This window comes from Acanthisitta chloris, unplaced genomic scaffold (genome assembly GCF_000695815.1).
Source record: "Acanthisitta chloris isolate BGI_N310 unplaced genomic scaffold, ASM69581v1 scaffold7377, whole genome shotgun sequence".
NCBI lineage: Eukaryota > Metazoa > Chordata > Aves > Passeriformes > Acanthisittidae > Acanthisitta > Acanthisitta chloris.
In genome coordinates this window covers 117372-136238 of record NW_008681029.1, presented here as the reverse complement: position 1 = coordinate 136238, position 18867 = coordinate 117372, and the positions used below count along the sequence as shown (strand labels likewise).

Genomic DNA, 18867 nt, shown 5'->3' with positions numbered 1-18867 from the left:
TGAAAGTCCAACCAGAATGAACAGAGTGTTTTCCTGGCTCAGCTCCCACACAAGGGACAAACAGGGATGCTCCATGGAGGTTATCTCACTCCAGGCAGACACAGCAGGGCTGACTGCTGCTTCCAGGCACAATGGAAGTGGACATGAAAGTGTTTCCTTTTGTACAGGTCCAATCCAATGATTCTTTCTTCAGAGATTTTATCTTCCCTTTCACTGAGTGGCTGTCAAAAGAGACATCTCACAGTGCCCTCAGGCACTCACCACACGCTTGGGGTTTTGCAGAAACTAGTGACAATGTAGCAGCAGCTCAGAAGAGATTTTCTAATCTCTTGTCTGTTTATTCCACTACCGAAGGCCACTTGGGTTGATCCACGCAGCAAGAACTGTGCAGAGAGACGAGTCAGCACCACTCTCAAGGACCTGAAGATCATTTTCAGCTGGACCACAGGCTCCTTCAGCTCATGTCTCTTGGGGCAGTGTGAGAACATGTCCAACCTCCAACAGTGCTTCTCCTTCTGCACCACCTTGGCACCTCTTTTGCAGCTCCAACTACCCGAATCAGAGCAGCTTTGGCTGTGTCCAACATACCCTGCAGGCACCTTCCTTCACTAATTGATTTCCAAACCAACACAAATGTTCCCAGACTGAGAGGCCACTAGGGGACACCACCTTGTCTTCTCCCTCCACGGGCTGAGCTGGTCTGTAGTGATCTGCAGAGCTGAAGGACCAACACAACCTGCTTCTGCCTACACTTCTCTTGGAGGCCACAATTCTGTAATTACAGGAAGGTTTCTCTGCAGTTAAAGGTTTTACCTGCTCACTGGGCAAAGAGTTTGGAATTGAGACATTTCCAATCCTTTCTGCACATCCACACTTAATTTCTCCTCTGTGAGAGCCTTTACAAGACTCCACCACATGATTCTGCTACTTATTGCAGCAGAAGATGCAGCACATGCCAAAGGTCCTTTCAAAGGGCAAAAAAAGACCTTCTTACAGCTTCAAGTGGCAGGTTAATGGTTGGATTTGATGATCTTAGAGGTCTCCTCCAACCTCGATGATTCTAAAGATGTGTGCTTGGTAAAAACACAAAGCTTCAACACAAAGACAAAGTTGGAGCCTCCTCCAGGGTGGCAAGAACTTGCTTCCATCAGTGCATGGTGCCAGGAGAACTCTCAGGTGGGTCCTTCCTTCTTAAAGTAGTTTGGTCTCACCTGGGTCATGCTCAAAGGGAAGGAAAGTACAGGGCACAGAGCAAAGGGACATTCATTCCGTGAACATCAGCACTCAAATACAGTGGAACATGATGCAATGCTGCAAACCCAGAGTGAAGTTTTAGGTGCAGGTAGGTGGCAAGACACATTGCCTCCTGCTCTGCAGTGCTCCCCCACCAGCCCCTGCTCACAGGGCAGCAGAGAACCATCCTGGAAGCAGCACCACGAGAGAGAGAGAGAGCGAATGCGCCGGAGCGGGCGGTGGCGATGGCTCGTGATACCAAGCCATGCTGCACATCCCACCAGGAAGCAAATTTCTCTTTGCTGAAATGCTCCCAGGCTGCTGCAGCCTCTCAGTGCCATGCTTTGAGAAGGGAGTACAGGAGAACAATCACTCTGTGTTTCATCCTGGCCAGTGTGCGTGAGCTCAGAAGCAGCTTTGTCTTCTTACCCATCCGGAGAGAACCTCAGCGGCTTAACTGGGGCTGCAGACTAGTCAGAGCACAGGGGGTCAGCACACTGGAACTCAGTGAGGCCACACAAGGTTAGTTTGGAGAGGCATTTGAGGAGAACAGGAGAACAGCTTTCACTGTTCTCAGGTCAAACAGCAGAACAAATCAAACATAGGAGCAGTCAGATGGATGAGAACAGGACAGTTTATTAGCATTTCATGTTTGGGAACAGGGCTGTTAAAAGAAGTTCTGACTGCAGAAAGGAACATGATTTCCTTCCCATGGACACCTTTAATATCCTCCTCCTGGGTGACAATCCCAAAAGACATGAATACAAAGCATAAAAAATGGAATAGACACAGGGAAGATTATTTCTTACCTTCATCTCCTCTTCCATCTCAGAGAGTTTCCGCTCCAGGGCTCGCTTCTCCTGTTTACAAGGATCCACAACAAAGAGGGTCACAAGGATTTAGGAGACAAAATTACAGTATATTTGCTTATAAAGAAAAACACGAGTCTTGTATTTTTGTAGGAGCACTGACAGAAGAGCAGCTCAAAGCCAAGCAGAGGTTACAACCAGGAGCTGATCAGATGGGACAGGGCAGCTGGCAAACCAGCTGGGCCTGTTTGGGCAGATCCTGAGCTCTATTCATACCACTGATGAAATTATCCCTCAGTTTCAGTGATCCCAGTTCTCAGGAGTGGCTGATGTAATGGGATTTTGAGCTCTGTAGGAGAAGCCATGGATTTACTTACACTCCACTAAGGGAGGCAATGAAAAAAGTCACTGAGCTGCTCAAATAGGAAGCAGAGAACAGGGAAAGGTGCCTGGAAATCCTCCTTCTCCCAGATTCATTTGGGGCTGCAAAGCTGTAAAGCATTTTGGAAAGGAGGATTACACAGGCAGGCTCTGCCATGGGAGCTCTGGTGCTGCCCTCAGCCAGAGCCTGTGCCTAGGGGGAGAGATCTGGACTCCCTCAATGACTTTCCCAACACAAAGGGGCTCAAACCACCTCAGAGACATGCCCTAAGCAGGAGGAAATGGGAAGTGCAGGTCAGGAACAGGATTTACACCCTCTGACCCACTGCTCTGCCCTCTGCAAAGAGACATTAGGCCAGGAGAGTGAGAAAAACATAGGTGCTGAGTGTGGCTGTGGGTGATGGGTTCTGGGTCACTTTTTGTCCATAATCCACTTCATCCAGGGATTCATCTGTGTGAAATGCACGAGCCACCCTGGAAACAGCTAATGCCATGTTCACTGCGAACAATCAGGCTAATTTTCACTCTCTAAGTCTCAGAAACTCATATTTGTGGCTGTTGTGATCCTAACTCAACACAAGTTATGCAGAACATTGCCCTGACTTCAACAAGGCCAAGTGCAAGGTCCTGTCCCTGGGATGGGGCAACCCCCAGTATCACCTCGGGCTGAAGGGATCGACAGCAGCCCACCCAGGCTTTTGCCTTGCTTCCCCACCACTCCAAACCAGCCTTTATTTATAAGGACCAAGACTATTTTAAAGCAATAATGGACCAACAGCCTCTTAGTGTGATAAAATTCGTTGGTCTGCAGCTTCCTATAAGGAAAAGAGAAATCAGAACGAAGCTGATGTGCAAAGAGAGCTGCAAAGTCTCAGGCCCTGCAAAGGTCAGAACACAATTATCACTGTGTGCTGCTCCACAAGGCAAAAATACAACTTATCTTTTAATTAATGCTCTCCTTCTAGAACTGAGTGTACCCTGCAGAGCAGCACAGGGCAGGGACTGAGACTCAGAAGAAAGCAGAGAACACATACCCTCTTCTCCATCTCCAGCATGCTGGACCGGTCAGAGCTTTTCTCCTGCTTCTGCCATGGAAATCAAAAATAGCAAGTGATTAATCCCTGGAGCACTCACAGTGCTGCACAAGGCCAAGACAGCACACAAACGCTCTTGCCCAAAGAAGAAGCAGATCCTTACAGAATCACCCACTTACTGCGGTGAAAAATAAGTCTCCTCTGTAGCACCTTCCCTCCCAAGAGCAGCCATCCAGAAGCTTCCCTCCCTTCCCCATCCTGGAACAAATGCTGGGTTTGTCATGGCCCAGTTTCCAGTCAACACATGGATCTTCCCTCACCTGGGCTGCTTTTTCCAACTTTGCTTTGATGTCAGCCAGCTCCAGTTGGGCTTCCTGCAGCTTGGACTTCAGCTTCTGATTTTCAGACAGGGCACTCTCGTACAACTGGAATACAAACCAAGAGCTCAATTAATCAGGCTCCTCCTGGTTAATTAACCCTGTCCTGCTCTGAGCAGACAGTGTCCTCAGCACTGACTGTGGGGCTGGCTTTGATCCCCCAGGTCAGGAGATAAGAATCACAGAATCAATTAGGTTGGAAGGGACCACAGTGGGTCATCTGATCCCACTTCCCTGCTCAAGAAGGGCCAGCCCAGAGCACATGGCTCAGGGTTGTGTCCAGATGGTTTTGAAATATTCCCGGTGAGGGAGAATCCACAACCTCTCTGGGCAATCTGTTCTGCGCTCAGTGACTGCACAGGAAAGAAGTTCTTCCTCATATTCAGGTGGAACTTCCAGGGCATAACTGCTGTTGCTGCTTGTTTTATTGGTTTGCACCACTGAGAAGAGTTTGGCTCAATTATCTTGGCACTTTCCATTCATGTACTTGAATACATTAATGAGTCCCTCTCAACAACCCTCTGGGTTGTCTCTTCTGGAGACTGAACAGCCCCAACTCCCTCAGCCTTTCAAGCTGAGTTTGCCCTGAGAAGGGCAAACAGAACCAGTTTGGATGCTTTACTTGTGTTTTCGTAATTCATATGAAATGAGAAAACAGCTGTTGAATTTCGTAGGGAGTCTGAACACAAACAAGAGGCACAGAAAAGGAGATGGGTTTAATTTAGGTAGTTCCTCCCTGTGAGGGTGCTGAGGCACTGGCACAGGTTGCCCAGAGAAGCTGTGGCTGCTCCACCCCTGAGAGTGTTCCAGGCCAGGTTGGACAGGGCTTGGAGCAACCCGGTCTAGTGGAAGGTGTCCCTGCCCATGGCAGGGGGTGGAAGGAGATGAGCTTTAAGATTTCTCTCAACCCAAACCCTGCTGGGATTCCATGAAACAGTGAAAATGAAAACCAACTTTCTCTCTTTCCTCCCACAGACTCAGGGCAGGTTTCTGCAGCCACGGGCAGGTCTGTGGTGTGTGCAGTGACAATAACACATTTTAAAATCCTACTTTTTTGTAGTCCCTGTTGCTCTCCTCCTCTGCCCTGCTGCTGAGGGCAGCCAGCCGGTTCTCCCGCCGGCTGTAGGCACTGGAGCGGCTGGAGGCACGGTCACTGTAGTCACTGGTGCTGGGGGTCGTGGCTGCTTCCAACCTAAAATGGGATGAAGATCCAGCTCTGTGGAGCTGCTGGAACTTGGAACAGACAGCATGAGCCCAGATGGTTGGGACCGAAGGCTGTGGCAGCCCCAGCTGAGCCCGAACGCTGGGATGGGTTGGAGCACCCTCCACCCCTCTGGGCATCTCTGCCCAAACCCAAACTGGAAAAGATGCCTTGGGTACTAGCCCAGCCCCCAGTGGGCAGTGATTTCCCATGGATCTCATCCTCAAGGTGGGAACAGGTTCCACTTTGAAGAGGGCACTGAAGGATTCTTGTCTCTGCAGGTAAATGGTTTGGGGAGCAAAGGATAGAAGCAAACTGGTCCCACAGCTGAGCTCAGGTGAGAACCAAGGGGCAGTACCAGACTGGACTTGGAGCGCAGGGAATCCCCAAAGCCATGCAAAAACATGCTGACAGTAAATATTGCATAGAAAAAAAAATAAAAAGAGAAATTCTTACCTGGAAAGCCTTTCATGCTGAAGGGAAAAAAAGAACAAGAAAAAGGGAATTAATAATGAGGAGAATTAAGGTTCAGTTCAACAACTGCAGAGCTGCAGGCAGCAGTGATTTCCCAGCTGACACTAGCACCCAGCTCACGCCAGGCTACAAGAGATCTCCCAGCCCACACTTGGAATCTCCAAACCCTGACTGAATCTTTTCAACTGCTTCAGCTCCTCTGAAGCATCTCAAGATTTCATTTCTTTCGCCAGCCTAAGGAATCCTGAGCCTTGCTCTTCAAATCCTCATTTCCAGAACTGAAATCCCTGCCTTTGAACCCAAACTAATCCATTGTTTCCCTTTTTAAATGAAGTTATTCCTCTTGCCTTTGATCACTGTTCTGTGTGTGATGTGGGTGAGGGTTAATGGAGCTCCTGATGTGTTTGTGCTGAACGTCAGGAAATCACAAATGCTCTCCATGGGCAAATCCTTTCCCATGGAGAAAAGCTTCACAGTGGCATGGAGAGACACAGCAGCAGCTGCAGGAGGGAGGAAGAAGAACCTTACACCAGGGTGAACATGTTGGTTGAAGCCTGTGTTAGGTTCTTCTTTCCCCATCAACATCCAAACCTCTGCTGTGCCATCCTCATGCTGCCTTTGGATATTGAGTGGCTGAGAGTGTCCAGAGATGGGAACAGAGCTGGGGAAGGGGCTGGAGCACAAGGAGTGGCTGAGGGGGCTGTGGGAGCTCAGCCTGCAGAAAAGGAGGCTTAGGGGAACCTTCTGCTCTCTACAACTCCCCAACAGGAGGTACAGCCAGGTGGGGGTTGAGCTCAGCTCCCAGGGAACAAGGGACAGGACAGCAGGAAACAGCCTCAAGCTGTGCCAAGAGAACTTTAGGTTGGATATTAGGGAAAATTTCTTCCCTGACAGGATGTTCAGGCCCTGGCACAGCTGTCCAAGGCAGTGGTGGAGTCACCATCCCTGGAGGTGTCAATACCATGTGGATGTGGCACTTGGGGACAGGGTTAGTGGCGACCATGGCAGTGCTGGGGCAATGGTTGGACTTGAGCTTAGAGGGCTTTTCCAACCTAAATGATCCTGTGATTCTATCCTGCAGAGGCTGGTTGTGGAAAACCCCTGTTTTAATCAAGTTTTCTGGACTGGAGTGTTCCTTCCTGCAGCTGCAGAAATCCAGTGGTGATGGCATTGCTGTCCTGCAGGACACACCACACTGCCTGCCACCTCCTCTGAGAGCTCTCTTTCTCTCTCTTGCAGATGTTTACTCAATGCCAAGGCGCATTCCAACTCTTTTTGGTCCCTTGAACTGGAAATTGAACCCAGTATTCTTCTGCTGGTTTAGCAGCAGTGTCATTGCTCCAAGTGAGCACAAACCTACCACAGGCACTTACAGACACTTCCCTCTGTCCTTTTTAACAGAGTCAAGACAAAGCCATGGTAGAGCTGACGAGGGTTGGGCTGTTGGTGCCCAGATATGCTTGTGCTGGAGCTTGTACTGTCACCCACACCAGGAAAACCAGTGCTAACACCTGGCTGGGAGGCAGATTTGCTGCTTGTCTGGCATCCTGGGGCTTGCAGACTTCAGACCCGGCACCCAGCTGGTGCCTCTGATCCTGGGCATGGATCTGGGAGCACACAGCATGGACAAAGGAATTAAGTCACCCCATTACATGGAGCAGGAGGAGGCTGAACAAGCAACCTCATCATCTCTCTGCTCAAAGCCTAAGGAGCATGAGGGCAAGGCCCAGAGCATCCTGCCCTGTGCCCAGCCCTGCCCTTTGCTCAGCAGGACACAAGGACTCACCTGCCTATCACTTATGCCTGGTTATTAAGACTTTCATTCATCCCACCCTAATGGAACCCTCATGTGCATCCTGATCCAAGACAGGAGCATCCCCAGGGAACCTGCAATCCCTGGGCTCTGTGGCACAGCCTGGTGAACTGACCAGGAACAAACTGCCCCAAGGGATCTGGTGCATGTGAAGCCTCAGGGACAGACAACATACCCAGACAAAGCTGCTACATGCAAAACTCAAGAGGATAAGCAAACCCCACTATGAATTAGCACATTCTCCTTCAAGCTGCACCTGCAGGGCCACCCTCAGCCAGGCCCTGGGGCAGGCCTGGTGCCAGCCCCACACTGGGCACTGTCACCAAAGCTCCAGGAGTCCATCCCGAAGCAGGGACAGGTCCTGAGCCATGGCAGCAGCCCCAGCCCTGTATTATTTCATTTACTCCAACCCTTTCTTTGCATCTTACAGAGGAGACAGCAGATGCCTTTCCACCATGGCCAAGCCCTGCTGCACCTCTACAGGCCACGCTGGATGCTGTCTGGGAAGTGTCCTACAGGAACCAATGTCCTGCCTGACATTGTGGCAGGGACATCTCCCTGCCTGTCCAGCAAAGGCTTGGGCCATGTCTGTATGAAGCCCAAAGGCAACAGGTTGGGAGGCAGTTTCCATACAGCTGGGCTGCAGCATGGGGCTGTTGTTAGAAATATGGACCAGAAATCTAACCACATCCTGGGCTCAGCCCCACAGTGTGGGCAGCAGGTGAGGGGAGAATTGTGCCCCTCTGCTTTGCTCAGGTGAGACACACCTGCAGTGCTGCCTCCAGCTCTAAGGCACCAAGAGAAGGCTGTGGAGCTGCTGGAGAGAGTCCAGAGGAGACCACAAGGATTCTCCAAGGGCTGGAGCACCTCTGCTCTGGAGCCAGGCTGGGAGAGCTGGAGGTGTCCAGCCTATGAGAGAAGCTCTAGGGTGACCTTAGAGCCTCTTCCAGTGCGGGGCTCCAATCCAAGAGAGATGCAGAAGGACTTGGGACAAGGGATGGAGGGACAGGACACAGGGAATGGTTTCCCACTGCCAGAGGGCAGGGCTAGATGGATATTGGGAAGGAATTCTTGGCTGTGAGCGTGCTGAGGCACTGGCACAGGTTGCTCAGAGAAGCTGTGGCTGCTCCATCCCTGGGAGTGTTCCAGGCCAGGTTGGACAGGGCTTGGAGCAACCTGAGCTAGTGGAAAGTGTTGGAATGAGATGAGTTTTAAGATCCTTCCAACCCAAACCACTACATGAATTCAATGACACTACAAAAGATTTCCGGTCTCAGCCACACAAACTCACTGATGATCTCTCCATAGTGCTTTGTTATCTGAGCTTTCAACATCTGCTTTTCAAACCCCTCGGCAGCCTGACAGCTCCCTTTGAATCCTGGCCCAAAGACCCAAGCTCCCCTGGAGAGGAGAGAAGGGAATTAGGCAGTGATTAACAAGCCTCTTGTTGAAAGTTGTTTGCACACTTTATGCTAATCTCCTTCAGTGACAACTTTTGTAGACAAAAGTTTTTTGTTGGACAAGTAATCCACTCCCTCTCAAGCCTGAACTTATTTCAGCAAACACATCTGCTAATGGATTTGAGCAGCACTGAGAAAGGCCCATGTGGCTGGGTAAGGTAACGGAACCAGGCAATGAACCCAGGCAGGTCCCAGAGACACCTTGAGCTCTGGCAGCAACAGGGAAAAACCACTTTTGCCTTTTTTCTCCTGCAAAGAAACTAGTAATTTCCATAGGCAGGGAGAGCAGGGTGTGCTTCTGCAAAGGAAGGGTGGGATAAAAAGGAATCATTTTAAACATACACAGCAAAAAAGGGAAAAAACCCCAGGATTATTGTATTTACAATCTTCCTGCGATCGATGGTGAGGTGGAATGGTTCAGACTGTGACTGTGTCTGTGTGTATAAAGAGAAGGAAGGAGCTAGATGAGAGGGTATGACCTGCATCATTCCTGTGCTGCTGCCAGCAGTGAGCAGAGACACCTGGCAGTGACCTCCAAAAGTGGAATCACAGCATCATTGAGGCTGGAAAAGCCCTCCAAGATCATTGAGTCCAACCATGTCCCCAGGTGCTACATCCACATGGTATTGAACACCTCCAGAGATGGTGATTCCACACTGCCCTGGGCAGCTGTGCCAGGGCCTGAACACCCTGTCAGGGAAGAATTTTCCCCTAATATTCAACCTGAACCCCCTCTAGCACAGCTTGAGGCTGTTTCCTCTTGTTCTAGGAGCAGAGCCTGACCTCACCTGGCTGCACCTCCTGTCAGGGAGTTGCAGAGTGAGAAGGTCCCCCCTGAGCCTCCTTTTCTCCAGGCTGAGCCCCCACAGCTGCTCCTCATCAGACTCTTGCTCCAGCCCCTTCCCCAGCTCTGTTCCCTTCCCTGGATATGCTCCAGCAACTACAGCCACACTGGGACCGCTCCAAACAAAGCCCTGAGTGTTCCTTATTGCCTGGGGATTTCTCTTCTGTGACTTCATCTCCCTTTAATCATAGTTTCATAGTATGTTAAAGGGTTGGAATGGACCTCAGAGATCATCTAGTCCCAATCCCCTGCCCTGGGCAGGGATACTTCCCACCAAAGCAGGTTGCTCAAGACTTTAGCCAAGCTGGCTCTGAACACTTAGAACACTTCAACTTCATCTCTGCCATCAAACTACTTCAAACTTCTGCAGAAACAGCATGGATCAACAGGAACCAATGTGATCACAGCCGTGGGAGAAGCTAGTGGCCATCCCTCACCCTTCAGCTGCCTCTGTCCTCATTATTTCAGTCAATAGTGGTATTTTTGAGACAAAGATGATCAAGTTTGAGAGCAACTGGAGAAAGACTGAGGCGTGGAAGGAAGAGCCTGATAGGATGTGCAGGTGGAGGGTCCCTGCCCAGGAAGCTGCACAACAGTTTACATCAGTGGATCCTTCTCCCACTTGCTGCTGCCTTCAGGGAAGGAGATAAGATTTATTTATTTGGTTTTAAATCAGTTTCTGGCTCGAGATATTCCTGGGTTTTGCAGAAATGCTGGTGTTTGTGCTGGTATCTCAAGGAGCAGCTTATGCAGAGCAGCTTATGCAGGTGTTTATGAATTTGTTTAAATCACAAGGAGGAGGGGGGAAAATGTTGAATGGAAAAGAGAAGTTCCACTTTGAGCCTTCAAAAAAAAATGCTCTGGCTGAAAGAGGTGCCATGGAAAGCAGCAGCTCCCAGTACAAAGAGAGGCTCTGAAGCCTGAGGAATTGAATTAAACAAGATAACTAAAATCTCGTGCTCCTGGGGGTGGCAGGAGGTGTCTGAGAGGGAAGTGTGAGCCCTGTGTGCAAAAAGCTATGAGCCAGTGTGTGCCCAGGTGAGCCAAAAGGCCAAAGGCACCTGCTTGTCCCAGTCATGGTGTGGCCACAGGGCAGTGACCATCCCCCTGTGCTGGCACTGCTGAGACACCTCCAGTCCTGAGTCAGTTTTGGGCCCCCCACTAGAAGGACACTGTGGGGTGAGTGTGTCCAGAGATGGGAACGGAGCTGGGGAAGGGGCTGGAGCACAAGGAGCAGCTGATGGAGCTGTGGGGCCTCAGCCTGGAGAAAAGGATGCTCAGGGGAACCTTCTGCTCTCTCCAACTCCCTGACAAGGGGTACAGCCAGGTGGGGGTTGAGCTCAGCTCTCAGGGAACAAGGGACAGGACAAGAGGAAACAGCCTCAAGCTGCTCCAGGGGAGGTTCAGGTTGGATATTAGGGGAAATTTCTTTTCTGACAGGGTGTTCAGGCCCTGGCACAGGTTGCCCAGTGGTGGAGTCACCATCCTTGGAGGTGTCAATATCATGTGGATGTGGCACTTGGGGACATGGTTTAGTGGTGACCATAGCGGTGCAGGGGGAATGGTTGGACTTGATGATCTTGGAGGGTTTTCACAACCTCAGTGATTCTGTAATTCTAAGAAACACTGGACTCAGTGCTTAACTGAGACATCCTTGCAGTGCTCAAAGAGAGACAAACGTCTTCAGAGGCCACTGGGATGTCACACTGGTGACATATTTTGGGCAGAAAACAGCTTCTCTCTGGCTCAGTTCTGCCCTGTGTTTGGCCATGGCACCCTTGGGAATCGTCAGCATGTGCTTCCAGATGCATCTGCACTATCTGAAACACCCACAAACACTCATCTCACCCCTGGCACCACTGCCTGGCTCCATGCACTGCCTGTGGAAGTGATGAAGGAGGTTGTGTCTGCCATCTCAGAGCTGGAAACTCTGAGGTCAGAGTGAGAAGGTGAAGGACAAACTCTCACTCCTTCATTGCTAGAAAGAGAAGTTGGAGGTGAACAGAGGGAATGAAGAGCTGAGGCATCACACATGCACTTGACTCGGCTGGTGCAAGAAAGGGCTTCTCATTCCTCATTTTTTCCTGAAGGAATCCATTAAGGTTACAAAAGGGAATGCTGAGACTCTGCTGTATCCACTGCAGTCATCACCAACAAATGCACTGGAGGTTTTCCCTCCCTGGCAGATTTGGAGCAGCACTCTCAGGTTTTCCCAGGCTTCTTCATTTCCCTTGGGATCCAAATTTGACTAGAAATATGAAGAGCCAGGGAAGCACTGGGTTGTGAAACTATCCTTCCATAACCTAAAGAGGGTCAGATCACTTTAGGGGTTGAGGTGGGACCTCAGGGATGGTGCTGGAGGCAGCTGGCCTGGTTCTGAGAGCAGCACAGCAGCAGCACTGAGCCCCTGGCACTGCTGCTGAGACACCCACGGGGATGACTTTTAAAGGAAAACTAAAAGCATGGAATGCTTGCAGGCATGCTCAGCTTCTGCTAATCCTCAGCTCTTAGAGCTCACACTGGAGAGATCCCATCACCCTGCTCCTGTCCATCTCACAGGGGCAGCATGTCGGGCAGCGCTAGGGTGGTGGAGGACAGCAAAGGGGTTCAGCTCATTCTGCCAACCCTCCTGGACAGGGGCAGAGATGGTCCAACCCAGGAGGGCTGGCAGAACACTGGGACCTGAGATAGGGCCCAAGAAACAGGGTATAAAGCACCACAGAATCATGGAATCATGGCATGGTTTGAGTTGGAAAAGACCTTAGAGCTCATCTCATTCATTCATTGGAGAATCAGATGATGTTAGGATGTTAGGAAAATGGACTAACATTTAGATGTTAGTAAAGTTTATTTCCCTGTGAGGGTGTTCAGGCACTGGAATAGGAGATTGCCCAGGGAGATGAGCAGTCATCATCCCTGCAAGTGTTTAAGTCTGGATCTGGCACTGGAAGATCTAGTTTAGGGTTTAGGGGTCCAGATTAATGGTTGGACTTGATGACCTTAGAGGTCTCCTCTAACCCTGATGATGCTATGCTTCCACCCCCTGCCATGGGCCACTTTCCTTAGACCAGGTTGCTCCAAGCCCCATCCAACCTGGCCTTGGACACTTCCAGGGATTCTCAGGGTGCTGTTGTTGGTCAGCCCCAGGGGAGGTGCACAGTTGGGCCCTGGCTCCACCTGCCCAGAGCGCCGGGGTCCAGTTCAGCACAAGGAATGACATCCGGGCTGATTTACAAATGTGCTCAGACTGAGGAGAGCAGGAGCCTTCCCTTAGAACTCTGAGACTTTTGCAGCTGTTGGGAGCTCAGTGCTGGCTAATTAAAACCAAATTCCTCCTGGAAGGTTTGGATGAAATGCCGCCATGAAGTGCAGTGCCAAGAGGGGGATTGGCTGCACCTCCTGCCAAGGCAGAAACTGCCCTAATTGCTTCCAGTTTCACTCTGTGGCTGAGCAGAGGAGGCACAAACCTCTACTATTTACATTTTTTAAGGGAACGAAAAAAAAAGGCCAAAAAGAGAAAAAAAAGAGATGCCTTGGGAACATTTTATGCTTCTTTATCTCCAAGTGACCAACCTCAGAGCACTATTTAAAGATAGCTGTCAAGGAATTTGTTTTGGTGTGTTGTATCTCAGAGATCTGACCAATGCCTACAATGAATTAACCACCATGTAAGGAAACCCTGGGGCACAGCTCCAGCCCTGCCCTCCCTTAAGCAAGGGGAAGCTCTAGGAACCCCTCAAGTTTTATTCTTGTACTGGCAAATATCCTCCTGATGAGTCCTGTTTACTTTAGAAATTGAATGTAAAATAAAGCCAGTGGGTTTGGGGGTTCTTTCTCTCTCGTGCAAAAGCCACTACGTTCCTGCAGTTAGGTAGCTTGGCTGCTCCTGCACCTCCACAGGCTCAGTGCTGGGCCAGGCTGATGCACAGCAGCTGTAAAAAGGGCAACCTATCCCTGTTAGGGTCATGGAATGTGCTGAGCTGGAACGGACCAACAAGGCTCACCAGTCCAACTCTTAGCCCTAGGGGTTCTTTCTCTCTCGTGCAAAAGCCACTACGTTCCTGCAGTTAGGTAGCTTGGCTGCTCCTGCACCTCCACAGGCTCAGTGCTGGGCCAGGCTGATGCACAGCAGCTGTAAAAAGGGCAACCTATCCCTGTTAGGGTCATGGAATGTGCTGAGCTGGAACGGACCAACAAGGCTCACCAGTCCAACTCTTAGCCCTACACACCTCAACAATACAATCCACCCTGTGCCTGAGAGCACTGGCCAAACACTCCTGGAGCTCTGTGAGACTTGGGGCTGTGACCACTGCCCTGGGGAGCTGTTCAGTGCCCAAACACCTCTGGGGGAACAATCTTTGCCTAATATCCAACCTAACCCTCCCCTGATACAGCTCCAGCTGTTCCCTGGGTCCTGTCACTGGTCCCAGATAGCAGAGATTGGTGCTGCCTCTGCACTGCCCCTCAGTAGGAGCTGCAGACTCTGCCCTCAGTCTCCTCTTCTCCAACTGAACAGCTCAAAAGCCTCAGCCACTCCTCTCATGTGCCCTCCAGCATCCTTGTGTCCCTCTTCTGGACATTCTAATAGCTTTAGATCCGTCTTATATTGAGGTGCCCAAACCTACTTCCAGGGCCTGAGGTGAGGCTGCATCAGCACAGAGCAGAGTACTGCCGAGGGCATGAGTCCTCCCAGAGCTGGCACAGTCAGAACTGAGCTGGAAGGAGGAAAAGCCAGCAGGAAGGCAGCCTGGGACACTTCACACCATCCCCAGCAGGTCCAACTCAGTCTGTGTTCCCCTCCAGCCACATTTGCCATTCCAGTCAGGAACTGCTGGGGTCAAGTTTGGTTTTCCAGTGGGTGCAGAGTAATTAGAAGCTCTGGCTCAACTCTGATTTTTGGGAGTTACTCTGAGGTCGTTGCCACCCTGGAAAGCTGCTCTCCTGACCTGGGAGCTGCTCCCCTGACCTGGGAGCTGTGTGTTGGGCAGCATCCCCTTAGCTCCAGCATGATAAATGTGCTGCCTTCCAGTCCCAGCCTGCAGTCGTGCCAAGGCCAGGATTCCAGAATCCCAGGGATATGATTAATAATCCAGCTCAGCCAAACCACCTCCATGTAACCTCCAACTCCCCAAAGCCTGATGCAAAATATGTTTTCACAAACCATAAATCAATAAACTTTGCTTAATAAAAACTGCTCTTATTGAAGCATAATATTAAAGGCTTCTCCAAGATGGAATCGTGGCTTTGGCAGGAGGCTGCAGCACATCCCAGAGTTTTCAGGACAAATAGCACAGATTTAATCAGAAACAAACACCCAGGGCTGTGAGGGTCTGAGAGCCACATCTCCTGCCATCCCAAACACACTGTTGGTCTGTGCCATTTGTGCCATGGCCAGTCTGTGCCCAAACCCCTCCCGTGGTCCGTGGGCTTTCCAGCAGCTGCAGTTTGTTCCCACTGTCTCCTGGGGATAAAACTGGCCATATAAAACATCAGGCTGGATCCTATTTTAACTTAGGAAAGGCCACAATTCTGAAACCAGCATTTGTTGCTCTTTTTTTCCTTCTTTACTAAGGGATCAGATTTTATTGGTGAGCAGTTTAATTCTGCAAAGCGACTCGAGTGGATACAGAACTCCCCAGACATGAGGGAATAAAACCTGAGCAGCCAAGTGACGCCAGAGCAGATTTCTGCTCCTAAATTTCTTCAAGATGAGAATGTCTGTGGGAACCTCTTCCCTGCCCTGCAATGCTCTAGTAGAATGTTCTCAGGTGTCTCACTGGGGATTGAAACACCTCATGGGCCATCAGCCAGGGGTGAATCTGCTGACAGCTAACCTGGCAATGTTTGGGTGTGAAGCTCACTCCAAAACCCTGTGAACCCACTGGAATGTGCTGCCCAGGGAGGTGGTGCAGTCACCATCCCTGGAGGTGCCTAAGGAGACCCTGGATGTGGCACTTAGTGCCATGGTCTAGTTGCCATGGGGGTGTTAGGTCATAGGTTGGATTCGATGATCTCAGAGGTCTTTTCCAAGCTGATTGATTCTGTGGTTCTGTGAACACCTCCTGAGGCAGCAGCCACACACAGCCCCACGACACCACTGTGGGCACAGGCAGCACCTGCATGGCAGAGCGACTGGAATCACGGAATCACAGAAATGTTAAGGCTGAAAAAGGTCTCCAAGACCATGAAGTCCACCTGTTCTCTCAGCACTGCCATGGTCACCATTAAATCATGTCCCCACGTGCCACATCCAAACATTTTTTGAACACTTCCAGGGATGGTGACTTCACCCCTGCCCTGGGCAGCTGTGCTAGGGTCTGACCACCCTGTCAGGGAAAAAAAATTTCCCTGACATCCAACCTGAACCTTCCCTGGTGCAACCTGAGGCCATTTCCTCTCATCCCGTCGCTTGTTACCTGGGAGCAGAGACGGACCCCACCCAACACTGCTGGGTTAACAGTTGGACTCAGTGATCTTAGAGGGCTTTTCTAACCTTAATGGTTCCATGATTCTATGATTCTAGCCACCATCCCCCAGGAATGGCACGGGCAGAGCTGCCCATGTGCAGGGAAAGGGATGGACTGGGCTCTGTGTCTCTTCTAGTCCCGTCATCCATGGATTTGTATTCAGTTTATGTAAAACAAAACCGAAGGGCTCCTGCCAGGGAAGCAGGCACTGGTTCCCAGCCCAGCAGCCTGGAGTGGTTTGCTGCCCACAGAGTTTCCACCCACTCTCCCCAGCACTTCCGTGGCCCATCCCACAGCACCTCCCATCCCTCTGTGGCTTTGTGGCTGTACCAGGAGCTGACCCAAATTAAAGGATGTTCTTTCTCCTCCTCCCTTCACCCCTTTTACAGCCCAGACTGATTCCTTGGTCTGGTGCAACCTCAAGTTGTGCCCTGACCTTTTTCTATTCCTGTGCCCCTCAGTGGGCAGTGGGCCATGGTTTTGAGGCTGAGCATCCTCCATCTGCTTAAGCAGCTTCTCCAAAGCCACCAGCACTGAGCAGGCAGCTGAGGGTCACACAGCAGTTTTAAATGAGCTGCAGTGTTACATCAGGTCCTTTCCAAATCATCCACAACCACGCAGAGCCTTTCCCAGTTAACAGACTCCCTGCCCCAGCCTCGGCTTGGATCGATGCTGCTCCTCAGGAGGGAGAACGGCTGAAGGAGCTCAGCTGCAGGGACCAAAGTGCTCCCCCACGGGTCACAGCACGTGCCCTGATCCACTTTATTTACACAGCCAGAGGCAGAAGCAGCATCTGGCAACCAAGTCCCAGCAGGGAACATCTCAGGGTGGTGCCCTGGGAATGACCAGAAGTTCCTGATATGCTTCCAGATATGGACATTGACAGAGGAAAACTTAACAAACCCCAGGAACAAACAGGACACAGAGGATTCATCCTGATACGCATCTGAGGAATAACCAGGGATAAACAAAGGATGCTGGAAAACCCAGACTAAGGTTAATTGCCTTAAAGTTCAAGTTTCAGTGTCCCACACTGTTTGTTGGCTGCTGGGACAGGAGGGAATCATCTCCACAAACACTGTCTAACTACTCAGCAATCCAGACATGAGATAGGAAATGTCATGAGACAACTTATTTGACCCTGTTTCAATTTATGCAGCATCACTTTTATCACAACCAGATGAGGCCAAGCCACTAAACAGAAATCCAGGCAGATAAAGTTTCCTGGAGAAATATTTTCATAACGTTTTTTATTCACTAATGCATCTGCAGCAGCAGCACAAGTTAAATGACTCAGAGAGGAAAACCCCATGTGAGAATAAACCTGTTACCAGGAATACCAGAAACAGGATGGAACCTGTTGCAAAAGCACCACAGAGTGAAAACTGACCATCTGGCACATTTATATTCCAAACACTAGGAAGACTGTAATCCAACCAGGCATGTCTAGTGACCTCTCAGCACTCCAGGACATTGACTTTTTACACAGGCAGACAGTGACAGGACAAGGAGAGATGGTTTTAAACTAAAGGAGGAGAGATTTAGATTAGAGGTTAGAAAGAAATTCCTTCCTGTGATGGTGCTGAGACACTGGCAGAGGTTGCCCAGAGCAGCTGTGGCTGCTCCATCCCTGGGAGTGTTCCAGGCCAGGTTGGACAGGGCTTGGAGCAATCTGGGCTAGTGGAAGGGGTCCCTGCCCATGGTGGGGGGTAGAAGGAGATGAGCTTTAAGGTCCTTCCAACCCAAACCATTCTGGATTCTCTAATTCTCTGATCACTTGTGCATGAACACCCAGCCCAGCTGGAGTGATTTACATGCTGAGCACCTGCAGCTCAGCCACTCACAGTTTTGTGTATTAGCTTTTCTTTTTCCTGGAAGATTTGCTTTGCATTCCAGACGTACATGTCCACACCACCGTGCCCTGCCTCCTGCATTTGCTGCCATGGCAATCTCTGCTCCCAGCACTGCTGTGGAGCTCGTTAACACAGGCAGTGATTGGGGAACTGTTGGTTTTACACTCAAGTATTACTGTCAAGTGACTCGGTGGAAACATATGGCCCATAAAAGGTGCTGCTCCTGCATCCCAAACTGCACCCAGTGCGGCTCCTCCAGACACTCCAGTCAAAGTCAGAACAAGATCAATCAGTGCAGAACACTGAGCACACTTCGGGCTTTGCTGCTGAGCTCTCCTGACAAAACCTCAGCTGCAAAGCACAGGTTGTCAGCGCTGAAGGAGCTTAACGAGGGAGAGATCCAGCCCCAGAGGGCAACCATGGACATGACCAGAACAAGAATCATGTAGAGTCTCTTGAGGAGCAAGTAACAACCATCAAGTGGCTACCTGACACCCAGGCCAGGCAGAGAATGGACTGAGAGCAGCCCTGAGGGGAAGGACCTAGGGGTGTTGTTGGATGAGAAGCTCAACATGCCCTAGCCATGTGCACCCAGAAACCAATGGTGTGCTGGGCTCAGCCCCACACTGTGGGCAGCAGGTGAGGGGAGGATTGTGCCCCTCTGCTCTTCTCAGGTGAGATCCACCTGTAGTGCTGCCTCCAGGTCTAGGGCACAAACATCAGAAGGACTCGCAGCTGCTGGAGAAAGTCCAGAGGAGACCACAGAGATGATCCTAGGGCTGGAGCACCTCTGCCCTGGAAGAAGGCTGAGAGAGTTGGGGGTGTTCAGCCTGGAGAAGAGAAGCTCCAGGGAGATCTTAGAGCCCCTTCCAGTGCCTAAAGGGGCTCCAAGAGAGCTGAGAGGGACCTGGGACAAGGAAC

General features: G+C 50.7%; 1 protein-coding gene across 1 annotated transcript in view; it reads right to left on the bottom strand.

The window, feature by feature from the left end:
* Window positions 1–18867, bottom strand: part of LOC103805309 (protein phosphatase 1 regulatory subunit 12B-like) — a 30235-nt gene that overhangs the window by 7825 nt on the left and 3543 nt on the right. Inside the window, exons 2-6 of the mRNA XM_009077951.1 lie at window positions 5492–5508; window positions 4885–5026; window positions 3778–3882; window positions 3458–3508; window positions 2043–2093 (exon numbers count right to left, since the gene is read on the bottom strand). Coding sequence (XP_009076199.1) covers window positions 2043–2093; window positions 3458–3508; window positions 3778–3882; window positions 4885–5026; window positions 5492–5508 — 366 coding nt within the window. The remainder of the gene's footprint in view (window positions 1–2042; window positions 2094–3457; window positions 3509–3777; window positions 3883–4884; window positions 5027–5491; window positions 5509–18867) is intronic.